This window comes from Stigmatopora argus, chromosome 21, assembly GCF_051989625.1.
Source record: "Stigmatopora argus isolate UIUO_Sarg chromosome 21, RoL_Sarg_1.0, whole genome shotgun sequence".
NCBI classification, from domain to species: Eukaryota; Metazoa; Chordata; class Actinopteri; order Syngnathiformes; family Syngnathidae; genus Stigmatopora; species Stigmatopora argus.
In genome coordinates, this window is record NC_135407.1 from 11,235,920 (window position 1) to 11,258,333 (window position 22,414).

Here is a 22,414-nt window from a genome sequence, read left to right on the forward strand (position 1 = left end):
TCAACACTGCCCAGAAGACAGTGGCGCTCCGTGCATTTTCTCGTAGCGCTTCAACGGGTAAAATCCATTTCCTAGAAGCATTTAATGATTAAATACAGATACTGGAGCTTTTCAGACATTACAACCGGGCCAGGGGGGGTGATTTCCCCGGGAAAAGACAGCGATGGACGTCAATGGCGAAACGGCCAAAAATTGCACTAAAATGGGGTAAAATTCACTTCCTAGCAGCATTTAATGATTAAATACAAACACTGGAGCTTTTCAAATATCAGAACCGGGCCCACAATTGAAATATTATTTTGGAATATAGCCATATTTTACTCACCAAAAATCCTTTTTAACTGTACACAAATCCATCCTCCTTTCTTTCTTCCTTCTTTTCTATCGCCATCGAAGCTAATGCTGAAAGTCGAGCCTGTCCTGTCGTATTTCTGGCATAGTCGGTCTTGAAAATGGCTTTAAATCAACACAGCAATATACGTATTTGCTTGTGCAGCTCGCTCCAAATACAGTTTGGTAGCTCTGGCTAATAACTAGCCAATCATAGTTGGTGAAAGCAATGACGTATCCCTACGCCTGCGACAAGGCATTGTGGTGTTGCCAACTGGAAATCTGATTGGTTAAAGCAACAGTCTTATCGACGCTTGTTTAATGCAGCAGAGCCCGCAGAACTGATTGTGAAGGCCTTGAGGCAGATTTCTGACCCTGGCAACAAATGGCTGAAATGTGATTGGTTAAATGCTTCAATATGAAAACACACATCTGGAAGCAGTGAAACCAGGGGCAAAAGCAATGAAAAGAAGCCAACAGACAATTTGGAATTATTTCATAAGTATTGATGGACAAAATATAATATATGATTCAGATATTTCTTCGGCCAGCAGAGAAGGCCTTGAAGGCCCTGACGGCCCGCCACTGCCAGAAGATCATCGGCTGCTCTCAGCCCTCACTACATTTTTATTAACCGTTGGAAAAATATGAATGTAATTTTTTTATTGTAGATGGACAAATTGCAGTGACAATTTATTGTTAAAATTTTGCAACAAAGCTGCTGGATTGGGGTGTTTTTAATTTCAAACAAGTGGTTTTCATATGCAACACAATCTACATTATTGAATGACAATTTGGAGTTTTTAATCAACATGCCTTTTATAGTTCTGTGGATTAATCAGTGTGAGGAGTAGAGTTATGTAGCCAGACTTAATATACTAGTCCTAACAGGGGGAGTTGGTGGTTCAATTCCTTTAAGAAATATAGTAAATTAACTCATCATTTATTTCTGAATGTTAATTGATGTGAAAGTAACTACTGAAGAGAACGAGAAAGTTGTTTTTTCTGTGCCTGGCTGGACAGGAGGTTTTTGAACTCGAGAAGTGCCCACTGTGCTATGTTGTCTTGGAATCAAGTTTGTATTTTCTTCTGTCCACTTGAGAGAAGTAAGGAATTTGCAGATGGAGGAGGCCAGCATGGCTGATTATTGCCGCACACGCAAAAAATTGCATCTTCTACACTACACAATAAAGGGAACACAGTTTTGCCTGGTGTATGTTTACTTAATTTATGTTATTACTTAAGCAGAAAAGAAAAAACAAATACTATATTGTTCTCAAGCCTAACAAGGAAGTAACGATCAAAACTAAATATACTGTGATATTTCGCCGCTTCAACATTCGCAGCTTCATTGCAGTTTTTTATATTTAGTGTAAATAAAAATGTCAAAATTCACGCTGAAACTCCAAGAAACGGCGATCACCATGTTCCTTGTGCGCCGAAAACCTCTCGAAAGGTCCTCCTTCTGGCTCTATGGTGCCTACGGAAGATTCCATCGATGATCCAACGCCTCTCCAATCTGATGGAGGATTTGGACTAAAGTTCACAATAACCATTTTTTTAATCAAGTGGAAAGGAACTATTTTCACTGAGTGCAGTACTCACAGTATTTACATTTTTTTAAATTTATAGATTATATTTAGGTATTAATTCATTGGTTTGTCATATGCTTATGACTAATATTTAATAAATATACTTCTTGATAATTGTATTTGTGCAGTTGTATTTTTGTATAGGCGAGAAAACATGTAGTATTGTATGTAGTAATAATAGGGGTGATCCTCCTTCGCAGTTTTTCTATTATCACGGCCATGTCTGGTCTGCATTATCTGCAATATTCGATGGATTACTGTACGTACCAGTTAATTTATATAATTTTTAGGCATTTGGATTTTCACGAACTACAATGATGGAAAAAGTAAGATAATAGTGATTTTCTGTTTATTGGTGTATTTAAGACAATTTGAATTTAGAAACACGCTAATTTTAAAAACACTTTATTTGCCAAAATTTTAAATGTTGTGCTTTGTTATGATAAGCAATACAAAAGATGAATGGATGGATGAATGAATGTACTTTGTTATTGTATTAACAATATGGTTGAAAGGACATTCATTCATTCATTTTCTGAACAGCTTTATCCTCATTGGGGACGCGGGGGTGCTGGAGCCTATGCTAGCTGACTCCAGGCCCGTGTGCGGTTGATTGGTCGCGGTCTTTTGGTCGCCCGGTCTTTTGGTCGCTGGTCTTTTTGGTCGCCGGTCTTTTGGTCGCGGTTTGGTCGCCCAAATGATCGGCTGCTGCCATCTACTGTCAATTTACTAAAAAGAAGACAAAGCAAATTCACAGATGTGTTTTTATTGAAGCAGTAAAACTTACAAATTCTATCAACCTTCATTCTCTCTGGGAGAACGAAGACATTTGAACAATTTAGGCAGGCATTGCTACATTTTGGCACAAAGTTTAATGTCAAACTATTTCTTCTCTTTTCTTCGTCGGTGATTTTCTTTGCTGCAACAGTATAAACAGCAGCACTGTATTTGAACATCAGAAAATAGTGGTTGTGCTTCATATTCAATCCTGAACTATAGAAAACTGGGCTGTGGTGTGATGCTGCAAATTCTTCAACAGTTCTCTAATTTTGCGGAGAAATTAGTTTTCATTTTAATGGCCTTTTTGCCTTCTGTCGTTAGAGGAGATATTTGGCGGGGGGGGGGGGGTTGGGGGTGTTACATTATTAATTAGTGCTTCTGTTGCTTCCAATGTGGATTTTTCAGCACTGATGATAGATTTGGACAAACTAAGTCATCACCATGGACAGGTACTCCTGCTTAACAGTGTCTGCTTCACCTGCTGGGCAGAGAAGCAGCTTTTTCCTACAGTCCAAGACAAATCAATCCTTCCTCTATCTTGCTCTTTCGCCATTAGGTGTCTCTTATTTTCCGAAATGTGTCTTGTTGTGCTCCTGGGAACTTTGGAAGCTAGGCATTCCAATTTGGCACTGGCCACTTCAGCATTTGTTCCTCGGTGTAGATTGTTGTTGGTTTGGCCCTTGTTTGTTGATAGGTGCGAATGTGTGAGAAGCCTGGGGTGAAGAAATGTGACGGGTGAAGAAATGTGACGGGTCAACAAAAATCCAAGAGCATTTTCATTGGCATACAATTTGGTCAGGTTTAGTTATTTAATTAGCACTTTCAACTAATTGTGCCAGTGACAAGAGTTAGTAAATACCTGCTTTCTGGTGGGGGATCACTCGCCAACTTGTATGTTTCGGTAAGACCCAAAATGTGTGGTTGGTCACCCTTGAATCTCAGACCTGAGGAGGCACAGGTTGGTTAAATATGAGGGGTGTAGAAACAAATTTCTGTGGGTTCAAATGAGTCCTAATGTATTTACCTTATTTCTAAATGTCGGGGAATGCATTTTTTTAATGTTTGTAATAAAAAATGTTCAACCACACAAAAAAAGCCCGATTTTCACAAGTTAATCAATACTCATCATGCATTGTATTTTAATTCATGTTAAGTCACAGGGCGGCCTGGTGGAGCAAGTGGTTAGCGCGTCGGCCTCACAGATTTGGGGTCCTGGGTTCAAATCCAGGTCATGTCCGTCTGTGTGGAGTTTGCATGTTTCCTGCGCCGGTTTCCTCCGGTTACTCCGGTTTCCTCCCACATTCCAAAAACATGCATGGTAGGCTGATTGGACACTCTAAATTGCCCCTAGGTATGGGTGTGAGTGTGCATGGTTGTCCGTCTCCTTGTGCCTTGCGATCGGGTAGCCACCGATTCAGGGTGTCCCCCGCCTCTGGCCCGAAGACAGCTGGTATTGGCTCCAGCATGGACACTAATGAGGATGAAGCGGCTCAGAAAATGAGATGAGCTGTTAAGTCGACATTTTAGGTTAAACATTTTTCACAATACATACTCATTTTTAGATCATCATAACCTAGCGCATTGTAGCTGAAGAAGAAAAATTTATTTTCTTCCATAAACCAAACACTGGAATTAAGTTCCTGTAACACTGTTGGTAACTAAACCTTTATTGTCGATGTCTTGCGTTGTACAGGTTCGACATTACATTTTGTCAAAGGTATTGAATGTATTTTTCAAGTACCTATGTTCTATATTTACAAATATCAGTGAACCTGACCTGATAGGGGTCTTCCTAGCCTTTCAAAAGATTTGTTGTCCATGTGCCGACTGTATAGGCCGCCTCTTGCAACTTGACCCTGTTGGCTACCAGAGAAATGCAACAACGAACATGGGAATGGAAGAAAAAATATAGAGAATAGGGCAAAAAGGTAAAGGTGGAACAAATGAAGTGTGTTGGTCAAAGTGCCAGTCAAAATAGAAATAACAAAAACGAAAGTTAAGATGAGCAAAATAAACAATAAATTTTAAAGCTGGACAAATATGATGTTGACAATTAAAGAACTTGTATGAAAATGAGATTGGTCGATAAAAAGAGCAATTTAAAGCTTTTGTGAACTCGGTTTCTTGTGTTGTGTGCAGTATAGAAAGGCTGGAATAATATATGGTTAGTGAATCTGGAAGTTTAATGCATTCAAAGGCAAATTCTAATCTACAATGTTTCTTCTCTTAGACCTCATAAAAACCTTGCCATCACAGTGACATCCTTTTAACCAAAGCACCTCTTCCATCTGTCACAGTAATGTGTAGTCAAATAAATTAGACGCTAACGTCTTTGAGAAACTAGAAAAATGGCGCTAGTCTTAAGGAAGTCAATAGAATCCCCGTTGAGATCTATTAGGGCAACTGTTGTAAGTAATGACCATTAGGAGAAAAAAAATGAAGGAGGGATGTCATTAAAATATATTAGAATAAAATGGGTAGAGAAATAGGTGAACAAAAAAGTGAAGGAAAAGAGACAAAGAGGCAGTGTTAAGAAGCAGTAACTAAATGCAGTGAGTATTTTGTGTGAATGTTCATTATCTATACATATTACTATTTCTGAGAATGGACGAAATGGAGACAAAACCGTACATCAAATTTGAACAAACAATTGCAAATGTACGACTCTACGATGTTACCGTGATTGATCTTTGAATTGAAGCCCCAGTTTAAAAAAAAAATAGATTTTTCCACTTCCAATAAGGAATGTTAGCGACTTTATGGCCCGGGGGCGATTGTGCAAACATGGCTTCGTACCCGGCCAACCTCACTACGGAGACCCAGAGAGGACATACCGTATTTACTCGCATATAAGATGCCCGCGCGTATAAGCCGCACCCTGAAAATTGCCTTGAAATGTTTGAATTTTACAATTTCTCACGTATAAGCCATCGGCCTGATTCCCAATTTTCACCTCCATATTGATGGTTTTAATAGGGAGTACAAATGTGTTACTTTGACGGGAAATTCTTAAGAATAAGAAGTGGTATTTCTGAGATACTGTATGAATCAAAAGCAATTATTTGGGGTCAATATCACAAGGAAATTAATTAGTCTTTGTAAATGCAAAACATGAAATTATTCAATTTGAAAAAATCAATAAGCCTATCATGATGAGAACTTGATGCTTTCTAATGAAAAATTACAATTTTCTTACCAGAAGATGGCCGCCCCCCGACCTCGCTAAGATGGCCGCGACCCTACCTAGCTAAGATGGCCGTGCCCCGAGCGAGCAATGACGGGAACGTTCGCGGTTTATGCAAAATACGTTTTTTTCATGAATTTCATTCATAGACGTCAAAATAAATGTTGTTTTGCATTTTATCTGTTTATCTTTACTCTATTTTGAAAAGCCTTGATACGTGCGTAATGTGTACCTCATGCTATTATTGATAATTGTTATTAGCACCTATTTTGTTCAATAAATCCCAAGCCATTTGACAGATTGACACGAAATGTACAGAAAAGATTGGTAATTACCTTGTGTTTAACGAACACCTTTTAGTTTTTAAATAACACACTCCATTTATTAATGTGGAGTATGGAATGTATTCTTTATACTTTTATTTAGTTTTAGTCACTAGAATAGAATTTTGCATAGACGTGGTCTTGTGGAAATTTCCACAAGAGCACCTATGGGGGGTTAGGGGCCCGTCATCTACTATGACACCGCCCATTCCTTTGTCCATGTTTTCCCGCCTAAAGTTTGTAACATCACCTGTTTCTATGTCACGTGATCTTTGCCAATAAAGTAAGCTGAGCTGTGGGGGGTTGGCAGGGATTCAAGCTGGTCAGGTGGGAAGATGGACACATCTTCCAGCCCTGGCCTCTTTTGTCCCTCCTTCAGCTGAAGCCAGAAAATCTCATCATTGCTGCCTCTGTGTGCTTCCTCTGATTCGAAGTTATTGAATGTATATGGATTGGATCCAACAATTAATTATTATTTTATTACTGTTATTAGCACCTAATATCTTTAATAGCTCACAAGCAATTTGACGTATTCGCACCAAATTTACTGAAAAGATAGGTAACTATCTTCTGTTTAACAAACACCCTTTAGTTTTTCAATAACACACTCCATTTATTATTTATTAATTTATTACTGTTATTAGCACCTAATATCTTCAATAGCTCACGAGGAATATGACGTATAGGCACCAAATTTACAGAAAAGATAGGTAATTACCTTGTGTTTAACGAATACCTTTTAGTTTTTCAATAACACATTCCATTTATTAATTATTAATGCATTACTTTTATTATCACCTAATATCTTCAATAGCTCTCCGCCCATTTGACTTATTGACACCAGATTTACAGAACAGAAAGATAATTACCTTCTGTTTAACGAACACCTTTTAGTTTTTAAATAACAAAACCCATTTATTACTTATTAATTTATTACCGTTACTAGCACCTAATATCTTTAATAGCTCACGAGCAATTTGACTTACTAACACCTAATATCTTCAAGAGCTCAAGAGAGCAGCAAGCTAACATATTTCAGGTCAGGCATACTAATCGAAAATACTTGCAAATGATCAAAGCTTGAGTTTACACACTTAGAGAAGGTAAAGAAATTCAGTCAATCGTCTATTTGGATCCGACAGCCGTTTCTGGCCACCTTCATGTCAACTCTCTACGATGCAGGGTTTGGACAAAAGTAGCGTGAGCATGTTAACATAAAACGTCCACCCACAAATCACGCTTTATCTATTCATGCTCCCCGAAAAACTTTTTTTCCCCTGTCGTGACGGAAAGACTCGGAGAGACATGATGGTGCCGGGTGCGCTGACCCAAGACGCCTTTTTCAAATTTCCAAACGTCATTTTGGGGAGAATTACCGCCAGCGAGTTTCCAGGTGCACACACACACACACACACACACACACACACACACACACACACACACACACACATCCATCCGTACATCACGCTTTCTAAGGATTAGAGAATAGATAAAGCGTGATTAATGGATGAGTGGATGTTTTATAACTCCTGTCACGACAGAAAAAAAGTGTTTCGGGCCTAAAAACTCGCTGGCGGACAAATCATCTTATAAAAGAGAAATTGTATAATTCAATGATTTTAAGGCAATTTTAAGGGTACGGTTTATACACGGAGGCGACTTATATGCGAGAAAATACGGTACATCCTTTAAAATGTGCCCCATCCCCAATTTAGAATCCTACATTTAAGATGGTTTGGCCTAAAGCTGGTTTGCTCAAAAGCAGCTTTGCACTAAAAACTAAGGAAATGATACAATGAAAACTATGTTGTTCAAACATAAACTATGTTTACTTTAGTGCCGATTGGCGTTTCAGAAAAAAATATATCAATGTACTTTTATACCCGTTTTGATGGTTTTTTTTCCAGTGATGTAAAAAAATCCCAATAATTGTCTTAAAGAGTATTATCGAGGTTAATCTGGATCCAATCGAATCATGATACGAATCGTGTGGGGCGAGTGGTTAGCGCGTCTGCCTCACAGCTCTGGGGTTCTGAGTTCGAATCCAGGCTTGTCCTCCTGTGTGGATTTGCATGTTCTCCTCGGGCCTACGTGGGTTTTCACCGGGTACTCTGTTTCAATCCCACATTCCAAAAACATGCACAATAGGCTGGTTGGACACTCTAAATTGCCCCTAGGTGTGGGTGTGAGAGGGCATGGTTGTCTGTCTCCTTGTGCCCTGCGATTGGCTGGCCACCGATTCAGGCGGTCCCCTGCCTCTGGCCTTAAGTCAGCTGTAATAGGCTTCAGCACCCCCGCGACCATTGTGAGGATAAGTGGTTCAGAAAATGAATGAATGGATGAATATTATATTATAATTAAATCTGAATCTATTAACATGGTTTACCAGAGCAACATATCCACCTCATGTTGCTAACTCCAGATTTTTTACATGGTGTACACTTAACTGTTGATTGTGCTGTATAAAGCAAACAGCACTTTCTTTTTACAGTCTTTACAAATGCTCAGCCTGCCGCAGAGGTGTTGAGTGGATACAAAGTGGCAGTCAGTTTAGAAAGAATTTTGGAAATAGTGTAGGTGTGTTGTTTACCTTGTGCCTCTTTCCCTGGATCGTTCGAAGAGAGGAAAGTTTTGACTCTGGTTCCTGTGTAGCCCAGGGACAGACATTGCGGTGGACTGAGGGGGCGGCCTGGTAGGGGAGGATCCCATACTGAGGGAGCACTGGGAGGATACCAACCGCTGGGGAGATTGGGGAGTGGCAAACGGCCACGGAAGGTTCCTCTGCTCCTGACGCACAGCTGTAGAAAAAGTAATTTCGTCAATTGATACTTTATCAGTAACATTGTTGAAAACAAATCACATTAGTAGCTTGTCCGCACTTTGTCAACAACATAACAGTTGAACAGAGGGGGTTAAGGTGCAAAGGCTTATTCAAAGCATTTTGAACAACATAATTTGAAGCAACAGTGTAAGTAGTCTGGGCAAGTAATAGTACATTATTTATTCACCTAGTCATTAGTCACAATCTGAAAAAAAAAAATTGGCTGCTGTGTGATCATACCATACCTTCTCTCTCCATTATGGAATAGGGTTTGACCTCGCTGTCTTGCTTTTTTAGGGGAATTGTTCTCAATGGGGCCACTGTAGAGGAGAATGCATTGAGATTATTGAAGGTTGCAACATATGCTAGGTTTCTTCACCAATGGTAAACATTTATAAACAGGGTATTTGCAGGGTTGCAGGAGGTAAAAAATAATGCTTTGCCAAATTGTGATCACGTTTCAAATAACTTAATTTTACATGCATACATAAAAAATCCCCACAACTTTCTCCCAACGAGCCAAAATATAGTTGTTCTCTCATACAAATACAATAGAATACTACAGTGATACTTCTACTAACGAAACTAATTCGTTCCAGAAGTGATTAACTAATTTGGACTTTTCGTAAGTAAAGATGCACTTGATATGTTAAAGTCCTTATTCATTCCAAACGTTCCAAGGTCCCCAATATTACCCCTGAAACAAATAAAAATAATAAAGGTTTACCAATTTTCTATGAAATATGTGCGAGGGAGGAGGCAAACGTTGGGCAGCTGAGTAAACATATGTACACATGCACATAAACACAACTTAAAATTAGATTACGTTTGGTGTAATATCAAACCAACATTGATTTCCCCTATACAATTTTCCTGAAATGCGAAAGGCATTTGGCGTCAAGCTGGGCGATAGCAAGACTCGTGAACACTTTGATAACATCACTCCTCTTATTTTTACTTGTACCATAACTTTTTGGGCTAAAAATTATGAAGATCACAGAATAAAACTGCATTGAATAGTCTAAGGGAAACTCCAAAAAGCAATGTGTGATAAGGTTTGAAGGCACACAAATCAGGCAATCACTTTTTGGGTCTGATTTTTTAAGTTCTTTTTTAGGGCATCTTTAAAATGCAATGTTGTCTGAATAACTTGAAGCCCAGTGTGGTTGATGCTTAAATCTTAAAAAGCATTTGGGTTATAAGGATATCAAACATGAAAAAAACAGCAGAAATGGGATTCATTCAAACAATTAGGCAAACAGTAGCTTGCTGGTTTGGGTAAACTGATTTTAGAATAGGTCTAATTTCCCTAGGACTGGGGGGACATGGAGTGTTTTCAGTGCACGGAAGACTTTCCCTGTTTTGTCCTGGGTGCGTGGAGTATACTTTATCATGCGCCATATTGATGACTATTAGAATATTCACGGATTGCATAAGCATTGAAAAATTTATTTCAGCCAGATGTTGCTTTCTATTGGTTTGAAGGCATACAAATTAAGAGAACTGAGGTTTAACACTTACAGACTTGTCATTGCAATTATAGGGTTCAATGCAGCTAAATGTTAGTGTACAGATGTAACGATTGGCAGGGCCAATCTTAGAAAACGGGAAATAGACGATTGTCCAAGCTCCAAAACCTCTAATGGAGAAACAGATTATGTTTCTCGCTTTTGGGTTTTTAGTAGTGCATTGGTTCTAGACTACTTTGGGAATGTGGCTCCCATTTCTAAAACAAATTAGAGGAAATTTGTAAATTTGCTCTATTTTGCACTAGATGCCCAAGATTTAGCAGGCCTTTCATGGCATAAAACAAGTGTTAGTGTATGGTCAACATTTGCACTTGCAAATTATTATACAGACGCTCCCCTACTTACGAACATACGACTTACGAACAACGGTACATACGAACATGTCTGCAAATTGCGTTTATGTCGAAAAATGTTCGTAAGTTCGATTTAGGATTTTTTTCCGAGTAGTGCTTCTTTCCGCCGCTAATGCCGCCTGGCGCTGTGAGAGCTCAGCTCACCCAGCATCTACCTTCTTCTGTGCAATGCAGAAGTGCGTGAACGTATCTCCAGTGCGCAAAGAACCTTTTTCATTTGTATCATTAAATATCTCGTGCATCCATTATTGAATATGGTTGGTAAAAAGCCAAAGGCTTCTACTGAGGGAGTTGCAAGGAAGAGGCAAGCCATTTCATTTGAAACGAGTGGCAATAATAACGAAGCTTGATGCGCGTGAGAGTGGTGAGCGTTGCACATTTGTATACAACTTGAATCGTTCGACCGTCAGTACCATTTATAAACAGAAAGATCGAGCAGCAGGACCCAAATATTAAACGTTGCACAAAGTTTGCAAATCAATTGAATGATGCCATACAGTGCTACCGCATCATTTATGATGAAAAAAAAGAAGAAAACTGTGCAATCGTCGTTAGATCGCTTCTTTCGGCCAGTTTCTAATACATAAATCTCTCTCTCTCTCTATACAGTACTGTACATATTCTCTCCATGTTATTAAATGTTTTTTTCAGTACAAACCAATGCGTGTTACAAGCCTTAAACATACAAATGCACTTATATAAACCTTCAATATACTTATATAGGCCTTAAACATAAATTATAATACAAAATATAGCACTGAATCAACTTACAAACAAATTCAACTTATGAACAATTGCTCGGAACCTAACTCGTTCGTAAGTAGGGGAGCGTCTGTATATCAACCTCTGAGTAATGCAAAATTCTTTATGTAGAGACGGGTTATCTAAGAATTAATGGAATGGGAAAAACACGAACAGGATAAAATGTATTGACCGCTACTGAAATTTTAGAAGCCAAAATAACTATTACCACCTAATTTCTATGCTCAAACAGCTAAACCAGTGGTTCTTAATCTGGGTTCGATCGAACACTAGGGGTTTGGTGAGTCAGTCTTGGGGGTTTGGTGGAGCCTCTGCCGCGGAGGACAAGACACATCGACTCATCATGTCTATTGACGATAACATGCTCCGCTTGACCATCAATGGCTGCAGATGATCACGTGACATTGCTTGGCCAATCAGTGCTGCGAGGAATTTATATATCTTGAAATTTTAGAAAATTATATTTTATTTTACACTAAAGTAGGGTTCGGTGATTGCGCATTTGAAACTGGTGGGGTTCAGTGAATACGCATATGAAACTGGTGGGGTTCGGCCGCTCCGACAAGGTTAAGAACCACTGAGCTAAATTGATAGCTTTAACAGAGGTGTATTAGATTAGAAAACTTTATTCATCCCGTACTTGGGAAATTAACTTCAGGTGTATATCTAAACATGAAGGTTAAAATTGATACAAATTGTTAATATGTTTGTGCATGTGTGTGTGTTTTCAATGTGTCACGGTTTTGCCCATTATTTTTGTCAAAAAGCCCTGTATGGGGATGGCAGTCTCCACTTGTGATGAAAATTTGCATGCCACCGATGTGTGGTTGAACGGCCCAATGGAATAGTGGTTGGCGCATCGACCTCGGTTCTACTACTACTACTACTGAATCCCGGGTGGGATCCGACCTTTCAGTGTGTGGAGTACACATGGTGTCCCTGGGAATTTGTGGGTTTTCTTCGGGTACTCAAGGTCCTCCCACAAACCAAAATTATGCATCGTAGGTTGGTTGAACACGCTAAATTACTCCTGGTTGAGTGTGAGCGTGAATGGTTCTCCGTCTTCTTGTGTTTTTGATTGGCTGGCCACCAAGATATAATCAATTGATCAGATATCGAGGTGGAAAAGATTTGGGAATTTGGAATCATATCATGTTTTTGATTTGCGCGCCACCGAGATATAATCAATCGATCAGATATCGAGGTGGAAAAGATTTGGAAATTTTTACATTTTTAATTTTTTTAAATATTTCATCAAATGAAATTTTAATGAAAATGCAGCAGCTAAGTCCAAATTTGAAACTTAAGGTGTGGATAAACAAATAAGGTGCTCAGCGAAATGGGGATTTTGGAAGCACTGAGGGAAAAACAAATTTGCTTTCTCGGGTAGGTTGCTCTATTGACTCGGGAAAAGTCTCATGTCTCAACAAGGGGGTTGTTGGGCTAAGTGCAGTGTCACTACGTACACAACTTTTGGGTTAATTTGTTTGCTAAACATAAAATCTCTTTGAAGGGATTGTTTGATCTGTGCTGCACAAAATCCCCAGGGCAATACAAGACCAAGGCGTGGCCAATCCCGCAAAACAATATATTCATTTCAAAGACTCCATATGGAAATTATCATATTAAATGACAGTGAGGGGAAGAAGTATTGTCTATTTATTGTAATTTTTTTCTTCCAATGGGTTGAAATTTTCCAACAAATTTTACTTGGTAGACCATACAAATTGCCATTATTCACTACGCAATGGGAATTAGGTGACGAGGCAAATTTGGCTATGATGCAAAATGTTTAGAGAAATGCATCAAATTTAGGTTAGCAGAAGGAGGTAGTGCTTCCCAACAGGAAACGGACCAACAGTTGTGCTAGGAGGCTGGGTGCTCATCTACAGTATGAAGAAGAATCACTGGCACGACCCAAAGTGGGAAGGTCCATACCAAGCGTTACTAACCAACCAGCAGACGTGAAAATAGCCGAGAGGGGGATGTTGATCCACCTTTCGCACTGAAAAAAAGTTATCTCAGTTGAAACGTTGGAGATAATCACTCCAATATTGATTAGAAGGATTGTTGCTCTGGAAGCAATGACATTAACCATATGGCTCTCTTTTATATTGGATATATTGTCTCTATATGCAAAAAAAGGTGAAAGCGTTACAATTGAGGCTCTTCTTACAAAGGGTTAAAACGAATGACCAGACGAGTAAAACTCGGGGAAAAATACAATCAAAGCTAATTTTCGAACATGGATTCAAGTTGACATCCCTGGGAGAGTAAACACACAAACAATGTTTTGCCTTCCACACAATAAGACTACTGAAATCATTTTTCATTAGAAAAAAAATCTTTAGAATTGTCAAATGCAGTCCCATACGGAGCATCAGACAACAGTGCGTATGGTACTAAACAAACCTGAATAGAACTTGGGGAAACCTTGTTGCAGAAACTGGTCCAAATTGGCGAGCCTGGATGACACACACTTGTGCAAAAATCATCAGACCACTGGTAAAATTATTGATGTTCAAACTGATGAATTAAAAAAAATCCTTGTCTGACGTTTTTTTCTAAACCCATGGTCATCTGGGGAAGATCCTCTTTACAAATTAAACAAGTAAATAAGAAAAAATAGGGAAAACCCAGATCTGCTATTGTAAAATTAAAATCTAAAATGACCACAGACAATGATTTTTTTCTGTAACATGGATTTCCCAAGCTGGCAATAATTGGTTGCTGTTTTGAAAGCAGGAAACGACAAGCCAATTTTTCCACTAATATTGCCTTTGCTAACTTTACCTGTTTTGAACCTTACAGGTCAGGTTCTGAATTTGGGGTCGGTAAATGAGACATGGTATACGTATGTTCCAAGACAGACTGGGCCACTGATTCCATATTTTGACCTATGGTGGTGGTGTGGTTCAAATAAATTATATGACTCCTGTCAAAAAGCAACAGGACTATGTGCTTTGGTATCACTGCTCTTACCAGTATTTGTTTTTCCATCTACAGTCGAGGAGATACAAATGGCGGCTCAGAGTTTTGGTGCGGCGGCTCGCCTCTCCCGACGGGTTTGGGCCTCATGGAGGGATGGCGACATTGATGCATCCCCAGAGACGTACCAGATGATAAATTGGTTAACCAAATTGCAGCAGGTTGGGACTCTATTTTTCTTTGGATTACTCTGATATACATCCATTACATTGTAATGATTACAATGTCCAAAAACTTGGAAATTATGCTGAGCAGGGATTTGTAGCAATGAGGGAACAGCTGGCAGCCACCAGTCTCATAGCTTTCCAGGACCGCAAAACAGTTAATATGTTGACAACACGGGGGAATAAATCGAGAAGGCAGACGAGGAGGAAGCAGCGAGCCTTGCAACAGCAAAAAAATCTAAGAAATGCTGGAGATATTTTATGAACTTTCTGTCTTCATAGAAAAAATAACCAGAAAAAGTGTTCACGAGTCGTGTAACCGCCCACTTTGACGACGTTTGTCTGTTGCATTATAGAAACCTTATTAAAAGTCGTCAAAGGCAATCGTCTTTGGATAGTTTGTTTTTCAAAACGTCCGTCAACCAGCATGGCAGAAGGGCAAGTGAAATCCAAACAGGTAAGACTAATAAAACAGGTGAAAAATTTAATTCCAGAGAAATCATAAAATGTTAATGTTTGTTGTTGATTAACGTTATTGTTTGAATTCTTAATGTTGCATTTATAAGACGTGTGCTTATGTGTCCGTGTGGTTGTCAATGTCTTGTTAGAGTTTGGGGTGGATGTATGTGTGTGTGTGTGTGTGTTTGATTCTTGCCTCTTGTGTCCCCGACCCACACCACCCAGAGGGACACAATAAGGAAGAAGCAAGTAAACACACATACACACACACACACATCCACCCAAAACAAGACAGTGGTTGTGTGCTCTCTCTGTTGCATACCGTTCCTCTTGTTCCAATACGTTTCAACAGGGATAGATTTTGTATGCTTTTAAGACATTATTAAATAATTTTCTTTCATTTTGTGTGTTTCCTCACATCTTTCATACAAAATTGGGACACTTTGACCAATTTTAAAGGGTTGGTAGTTGGTAGTTGTATGAGGACCGTGGAACGGATTAGAGAATTTACAAATAAAGTACACCTCTACTTACGAAAGTTTCAAGTTACGAAAAAGTTAGGGAATCAATTAATTTTGTAAGTAGAGGTACGACTGCACTTAGAATGCATATTCGCAAAATCAAAAGGCTAACGTAACACATTTGTACAAACGCACAATGGCTATTAGACTACCGTCAATAAACAAAGATCGATAGAGCCATGGTATATTGGACTGTGTATTGATCATCTAAAAGTATTGGTCATATAAAGAGATGGATAAAATACTATTCTGCTGCAGAGTGAGAGCAATGTCCGCAATTCTCATCTATGTTGCAGTCTTGCTCAGAATTTATTCTGGCTCAGGTGTTCAAATATACTATAGTTATAGGACACGTGAGAAATAAAATAGCATTCACTCTGTGGACTTTAGATTGAGATTCAGTATAAAAATTGTTGGCCTGCCACATAGAGCACTTCTAAAAGCAAACTATTAAGCTCAAACATTAACCTGTCTAACTATTAGGAAGACCCAAAAACTTTGGGCTAGAGTGCACTCAGAGGAGATTGCTGAATTCTAATTATGTTTAGCAGTTGTGACAGTTTCATGTAAGTATTCACAAGTGTGAAATATCTAAATGTGACAGAATGTGACAAACAGATAGCTAAGAGATTAGAGAAAGGATAATAGGTGCAGTAAAAAAGAAAAAAAGGAACAAATGGCATGGGTGAAGACACTGGGGATATAAGAGAAAAGAAATATAAAAGTCCTTACAAAAAGTTGTAAATCCCCTGATCCATCAGAGGACACGAAGACGAGCCTGGGAGTTTCATGAAAAAAACAATTGGGAACTGGAATAAAAGTTGATCACCTTTCATGGGTCAAAAGGGATAACCTTATTCCTCTACCTGCTTTTATTATCTTTCAAAAGGTGTATATACCTATATTATAGATGGAAAAACTAAAAATGGTAAATCCAAAAGTCATAGTACATGCTGTTAATGAATATGTTGACTAAAAGGCACCAAATGAGATGTTTATTTAAACTTGAAACATTGGATTAATGCCAATTTGTGTTTGTATACACATAAAAAAGTTGTAAAAATTGGATGTCCAATTTATATGGATGAACAGTGTTGACAGAGTTGACACACACCAATCTCAATTAGAAGAACATTGTACAGTAATACCTTGACATACGAGTGTCCCAACATACGAGAAATTTGAGATATGAGGAAAATGCAAGCATCTGAAAAAGATACCAGCGGAACCCTTCAAATCGAGCAGGTTCGATAATTTTAAAAAACGAATTGGGATACACTCTCTTCCGAGGCATGGAGACGCAGCAAGTTCCAACTCGAAAGCCATGGTGGAATGCATTACCCTCTTTGCCTCAGTTATCGGGCATACTAGTAATCTAAGAGTTCATTTAAGTTACATTTGAAGTTAATATTATGTTACGAGCGTGTTGCCATCCTTCTCTCTCACTCTCTCTCTCTCAGCTCGGTCCCGGAACGCATTAAGCTCGTATGTCAATTTATTACTGTACAACTACTCTTTAATATGAATTTCCTGATTGGTTCTGGTGTCTGATGCCACCAGGAGTTCATTTATCACGAATGACTAATAATTATGGACAGGAGCTGGTGTTCACCCACTGAAGGTATGAGGTAGTATATACCTTATCAAGGAAATGACATCGGATACACATTTATAGTTTGCTGAATTCCCCTGACGTCTTTTAAATAAGCTATTGATTGTAATAAGACTTATTAAGACTATAATGAATATGATTTAAGATCAATACGACCAAAAAGAAAATTGGAGGCCAGGGAATTACTTGCAAAGTATAGGAATTTATTCACAGCTTCTTGCAATAGAATTTCAACCGACTAGGTCGCGCTGGACGTTGATGCTCGGCTTCTGATGTTGAGCAATAGCGGCTCATTCACAGCATTTGCTGCTGACATTTTATGACTGCCTCGTGGTTTTCTGATTTGCAATGGGAGTCCAATGTCTTGATATCCAATGTTCCAAGTTTTAAAGATTTCTTGCATAAAGTGCAGTGTGCTTCATATGCAGTCCCTCCAACAGCTCCAACCATGCACTGAACTAGTTTTCATCCTGAAGCCAAAAATCATTAAACTTAAGTTGACCCATGGATCCAATACTGTAATTCAGTTAAATTGAAACTTTTCTCCACTACTATGCTATTTAACTTGTGAACATGCAACTGTTCGTGCACAGTAATGTGGTCTTCGATATATTCTGACCAGGCAGTACAGGAAGTTTCACTTTTAGGTTGCGTTAGAACAGGGGTAGCCAAGTCCGGTCCTCGAGAGCCCCTATCCAGTCTATTTTCCATATCTCCCTCCTCTACCACACCTGAATCAAATGATCAGCAAGCTGTCCAGAAGCATGATACCGATCCAGATTATTTGATTCAGGTGTGTTGGTGGAGGGAGATATGGAAACCCGATCAGATAGGGGCTCCCGAGGACCGGACTTGGCCACCCCTGTGTTAGAATGTTCTCAAAATTTGACAGATTTAAAAGGGGAATAAAGTTTAGGCATATTTGACATCAGGGGTGCTCATAACAGCGATTGTGATCTACTATTCAATCGCCGAGGTACTATTGGTTATCAGTAAGATTCTTTTAAGTCTGTTGGTTTCCAGTGGGGCTGAACAATGTCTTGTTTGTATTGATTTGAATTAAAAAATTATTGTCATTATACAAGTATAATGACATTGCGACATCACCCTAGAGCAGTGCTTCCTGATGAATTTCTGTTACGCCCCCAAAAGAAGAATTTAAGATTTCGCGCTTTGTTGAGGTGAAGCGTAGCCCTATTACTCCACGTTTGCACTTTACCCTCTGACCTTTCTCGATCCATCAGCCCTTCTGTAAAGATCAGCGGACCTAAGAAACGGAAAGTGGGCAAAGAATGTCGAGTGTTCAATACGCAGTGGACAACTAAATATTTTTTCACTGAACACCGATCATCTGCTGTTTGCCTATTATGTAAAGAAATTGTTGCGTTTTTTAAAGAGTATAATATTAGCCGGCACTTTGCCACAAAGCATGCTAACTATGCTAGCAAACTGTCAACAAAAGAAAGGGAAGCTCCTGCTCAGAAGTTACCAGCTAATTTAAAGACTCAACGTTTTTTTTCACCGTAAAACTGCCATTCAAGAGTCAAGTACCAAGGAAGGCATGTTTTATGCTTTCATTCAAAATAGCAAAGGTCAGAAAAACACTGTCTGAGGGCGAGTTTTTAAAAGAATGTATGGTGTAGACGGCAGGTATTTTGTGCCCGGACACCAAAGACAAATTTGAGAAAATCCGTGTATCACGGCGGACAGTGACTCGCCATGTGGAACTAATAGATGAAGATATCAAGAGCATCTGAAACAAAAAGACGGGAGTCATTCATGTTGTATTCGTTAGCGCTGGATGAAAGCAATGATGTCAAAGACCACTGATGCGGGATCAGGACCAGCTTTATCATTCCCATGTGCGCTGGTTGAGTTTGGGCAAAGTGATTCAATGCGTGTGGTAGCTCAAAGAGGAGATTGGTATATTTTTGGAGCAACTCGGGAAGGCTGATTGATGAATTTCCTGAGCTGAGCAACAAGAGCTGGATTTGTGATTTTGCGTTTGCTACGGATGTATTTTCACACTTGAACAAGCTCAACTCGAAACTGCAGGTGAATGATCTGTTTGTGCAAGATATGTACACCAAACGTGAAAGCTGGTTTTATTCTCTAGGGAAATTTTGAACGAGGTATTCACTCATTTTCATACACTAGCTAAGAAATACAGTGAGTTATTGCACGGAGAATTCTGCCGTCGATTCTCGGATTTTGACAAAATGGACAAGTCACTTCAGTTGGTTGCCTGTCCTGTCACAAGACCCCGAAACTGCTCCAGAGGAGCTGCAGCTCAAACTGATCGACCTTCAGTCCGACCCTGTCTTAAAAGAGAAGTTCAACTCTCTGAAACTAAATGACTTTACCAATTTCATCATACGCAGCTGGGTATGATGACAATTAGGCTTTTGTCGAGTCAATGATGATGACAAAGCCTATGTCCGATTATTATTTTAATTTTATGCTTAACTCAGTAAAGCAGCGCTTCCAAGGGTGCGGCGGGCAGCGCAGATGCTGCTGGCATTGTTCGGCTCGACCTACGTGTGTGAACAGACCTTCAGCATCATGAACATCAACAAAGCCAGCCACAGATGCAAGTTAACAGACCAACCCCTCAGATCCATTCTGGGAATCGCCACAACAAAACAAAATCCGGACTTTGATGCGCTGGCTAAAAAAGGAGACCAACAACACTGTTCACAATAATATTGAAAGTGTCTCCATGATGCGTACATTCTCAAAATAAACTGTGTGCGCTGATCAAATATAATTCCACTCCAAAGACTGACTTGCTGCCACTGTTTTGTCCTTGTACTAGTCGTTGTTGTCTTTTGGCACCGGGGACACAAATGGAATAGAAGAAGCGGGACAAGTACATCTGCATCTCCTACCGTTTTCGGAAACAAAAGACAGCCAGGAGGAGAGGAATGGTGATATCCTGAAGCATAACAGAACTTTCCGTGTGTTAAAATAGAAATGGTTAGTAATTAAAAAAGGGACATTTTATTCACTTATTTTGTTGTGCTTTAAGACTCATTCCAAAGTCAGATATTTTGTTGTAATGCTTATCTTCCTTTTCATTTGAAGTTAAAGCACACATTTTCTCCATAACCCAAGATGTGTATTTTTTTCTCCAATGAGGTGGGGTTACAAAGATCCATCCATCTGCTCCTTTGTCAAATGTTAGAACCCATTGTGGCCCGCGAATCAAAATGTTTGCCCACTCCTGCCTTAGAGCAACACCCACATCACAGGACAGGGGTTACTTTTATTTATCTATTTTTTGAACGCACGTATCTGGCTCTGTTAACAATCATCAGGATCTTCTTGAGTTTGGTGCTGACAGCCTCGCCTAACATGAACAAGCTGTGACAGCTGCTTGTTAAGTGATTCTTTAATCTTGGACAGATAAAGCTTGCCCCAACCATGTTTCAATTTGGTGGTGTTAAGACGCATCTCAGCTGCCTTCTTTTTCAAATCAGTGCTGAGCGATAACTAGAATGCACATACAAATATGTATAACGCTATACGAATAACATTGAATTATAGATTTGCCGTTGTGCAACGTACATCGACACAAGTTGTAAGAATCCTCAATATATTAGCGCATCGGCCTCACAGCTCTGGGGCCCTGGGTTCAAATCCAGGTCACGTCCACCTGTGTGGAGTTTGCATGTTCTGCCCGGGCCTGCGTGGGTTTCCTCCGGTTTCCTCCTACATTCCAAAACATGCATGGTAGGCTGATTGGACACTCTAAACTGCCCCTAGATTTGGGTGTGTGTGCATGGTTGTCCGACTCCTTGTGCCCTGCGATCGGCTGGCCACCAATTCAGGGTGTCCCCCGCCTCTGGCCCGGAGTCAGCTGGGATATGCTCCAGCACCCCCTGCGACCCTAATGAGGATAAAGCGGTTCAGAAAATGAGATGAGATATATATGGGTAGAATAGATCATTTTGAATTGGTCATTTATTTAGTTTAACAACATACATAACTTCTAAGCTTTTTTTTTGTGGAACCAGGAAAAAAAGGTTACTAGATTGCAAGAGGTTGGCTCCTTATAAAGTAGATCTTAGAGCAAAAAAGTGTGAGCACCCCTGTTCTAAATAAAAGTAACATTAATAGATTTCAAATTCAATTTAAGACTTTTTATAAATTTTTAAAAGAATTATAAACATTTTCAGGCCCTAAATTAAATTTATTGGACTAAAAACCTTTTTTTTTTACTTTTTAAGATCCCGCAGATACCCGGTGGAATATTTTTGTCATAAAAACTGTAAAAACCTGCCACTAAAGCATAACTTTTCTCCCATAAAAGAACTGAGTTAGAGCAACATTTTGAAAGTCTACTGAAGCAATTTCAAACTTCAAAAGAAGGAATGAATCCTGTGACATTATGTTTCAGAAAATACTGATAAAATTCGAGATTTAAGCATGCATAATTCACTTAAAAATGTACCTGATTTGTTGATGAAGAAGCCATCAAACACTACAAAGTGATTGACCTAGGAACACAAATGGCAATGTTACAAAATACCAGACAGAAGAAAAAACATCACACAAAATCTCTCCAAATCAACAAGCGTAAAATAAAATATATAAAATGCCTTAAATAACCTAGGAGTTCTGCCCTGCTGCTGTTTTCTTCAGCTCCAGACTACTGAGGAACTGTGCGGATAAGCTTGGAAGAGTGACTCTGCATATTCTCTACCTTGGTCCCAGTCTGCAGAAGTTCCCCATCTTGTGGAAGACTTCCTGTGTGTGGTTCCAGTTTTTGTCCAACTTTACAACGTCTTTTTGAGTCTGTATCCGTTTTAACTACCGCAACCAAGATGGCGCCGTTCAAGTGGCAGCCGGCGGCGGTAGCTCCGTCCACTCTTGCTCGTTTTGTGTTTTTGCTGCTTTTCTGTCTTAATGATTTGATTTGGTGATTCTCAATGATCCCATTTACTTTGATTTGCTTTGTACTTTGTGCTTTTGCTTTGTTGTTCTGTTTAATCAC

At 39.3% G+C, this 22,414-nt stretch overlaps 1 protein-coding gene across 12 annotated transcripts in view; it reads right to left on the minus strand.

The window, feature by feature from the left end:
• Nucleotides 1–2,672: 2,672 nt before the first annotated feature.
• Nucleotides 2,673–22,414, minus strand: part of atat1 (alpha tubulin acetyltransferase 1) — a 37,093-nt gene continuing 17,351 nt past the window's right edge. For 3 of the 12 annotated variants that reach the window (XM_077590053.1, XM_077590052.1, XM_077590055.1), the window contains exons 7-12: nucleotides 21,872–21,917; nucleotides 9,276–9,350; nucleotides 8,800–9,007; nucleotides 4,480–4,565; nucleotides 3,562–3,646; nucleotides 2,673–3,415 (exon numbers count right to left, since the gene is read on the minus strand). In XM_077590053.1, coding sequence (XP_077446179.1) covers nucleotides 3,139–3,415; nucleotides 3,562–3,646; nucleotides 4,480–4,565; nucleotides 8,800–9,007; nucleotides 9,276–9,350; nucleotides 21,872–21,917 — 777 coding nt within the window. In that variant the 3' untranslated portion in view covers nucleotides 2,673–3,138. Of the gene's footprint in view, nucleotides 3,416–3,561; nucleotides 3,647–4,353; nucleotides 5,106–8,799; nucleotides 9,008–9,275; nucleotides 9,351–16,538; nucleotides 16,585–21,871; nucleotides 21,918–22,414 lie in introns of those variants that run through there. The other 9 variants (XM_077590054.1, XR_013297710.1, XR_013297711.1 and 6 more) reach the window with 9 other exon arrangements.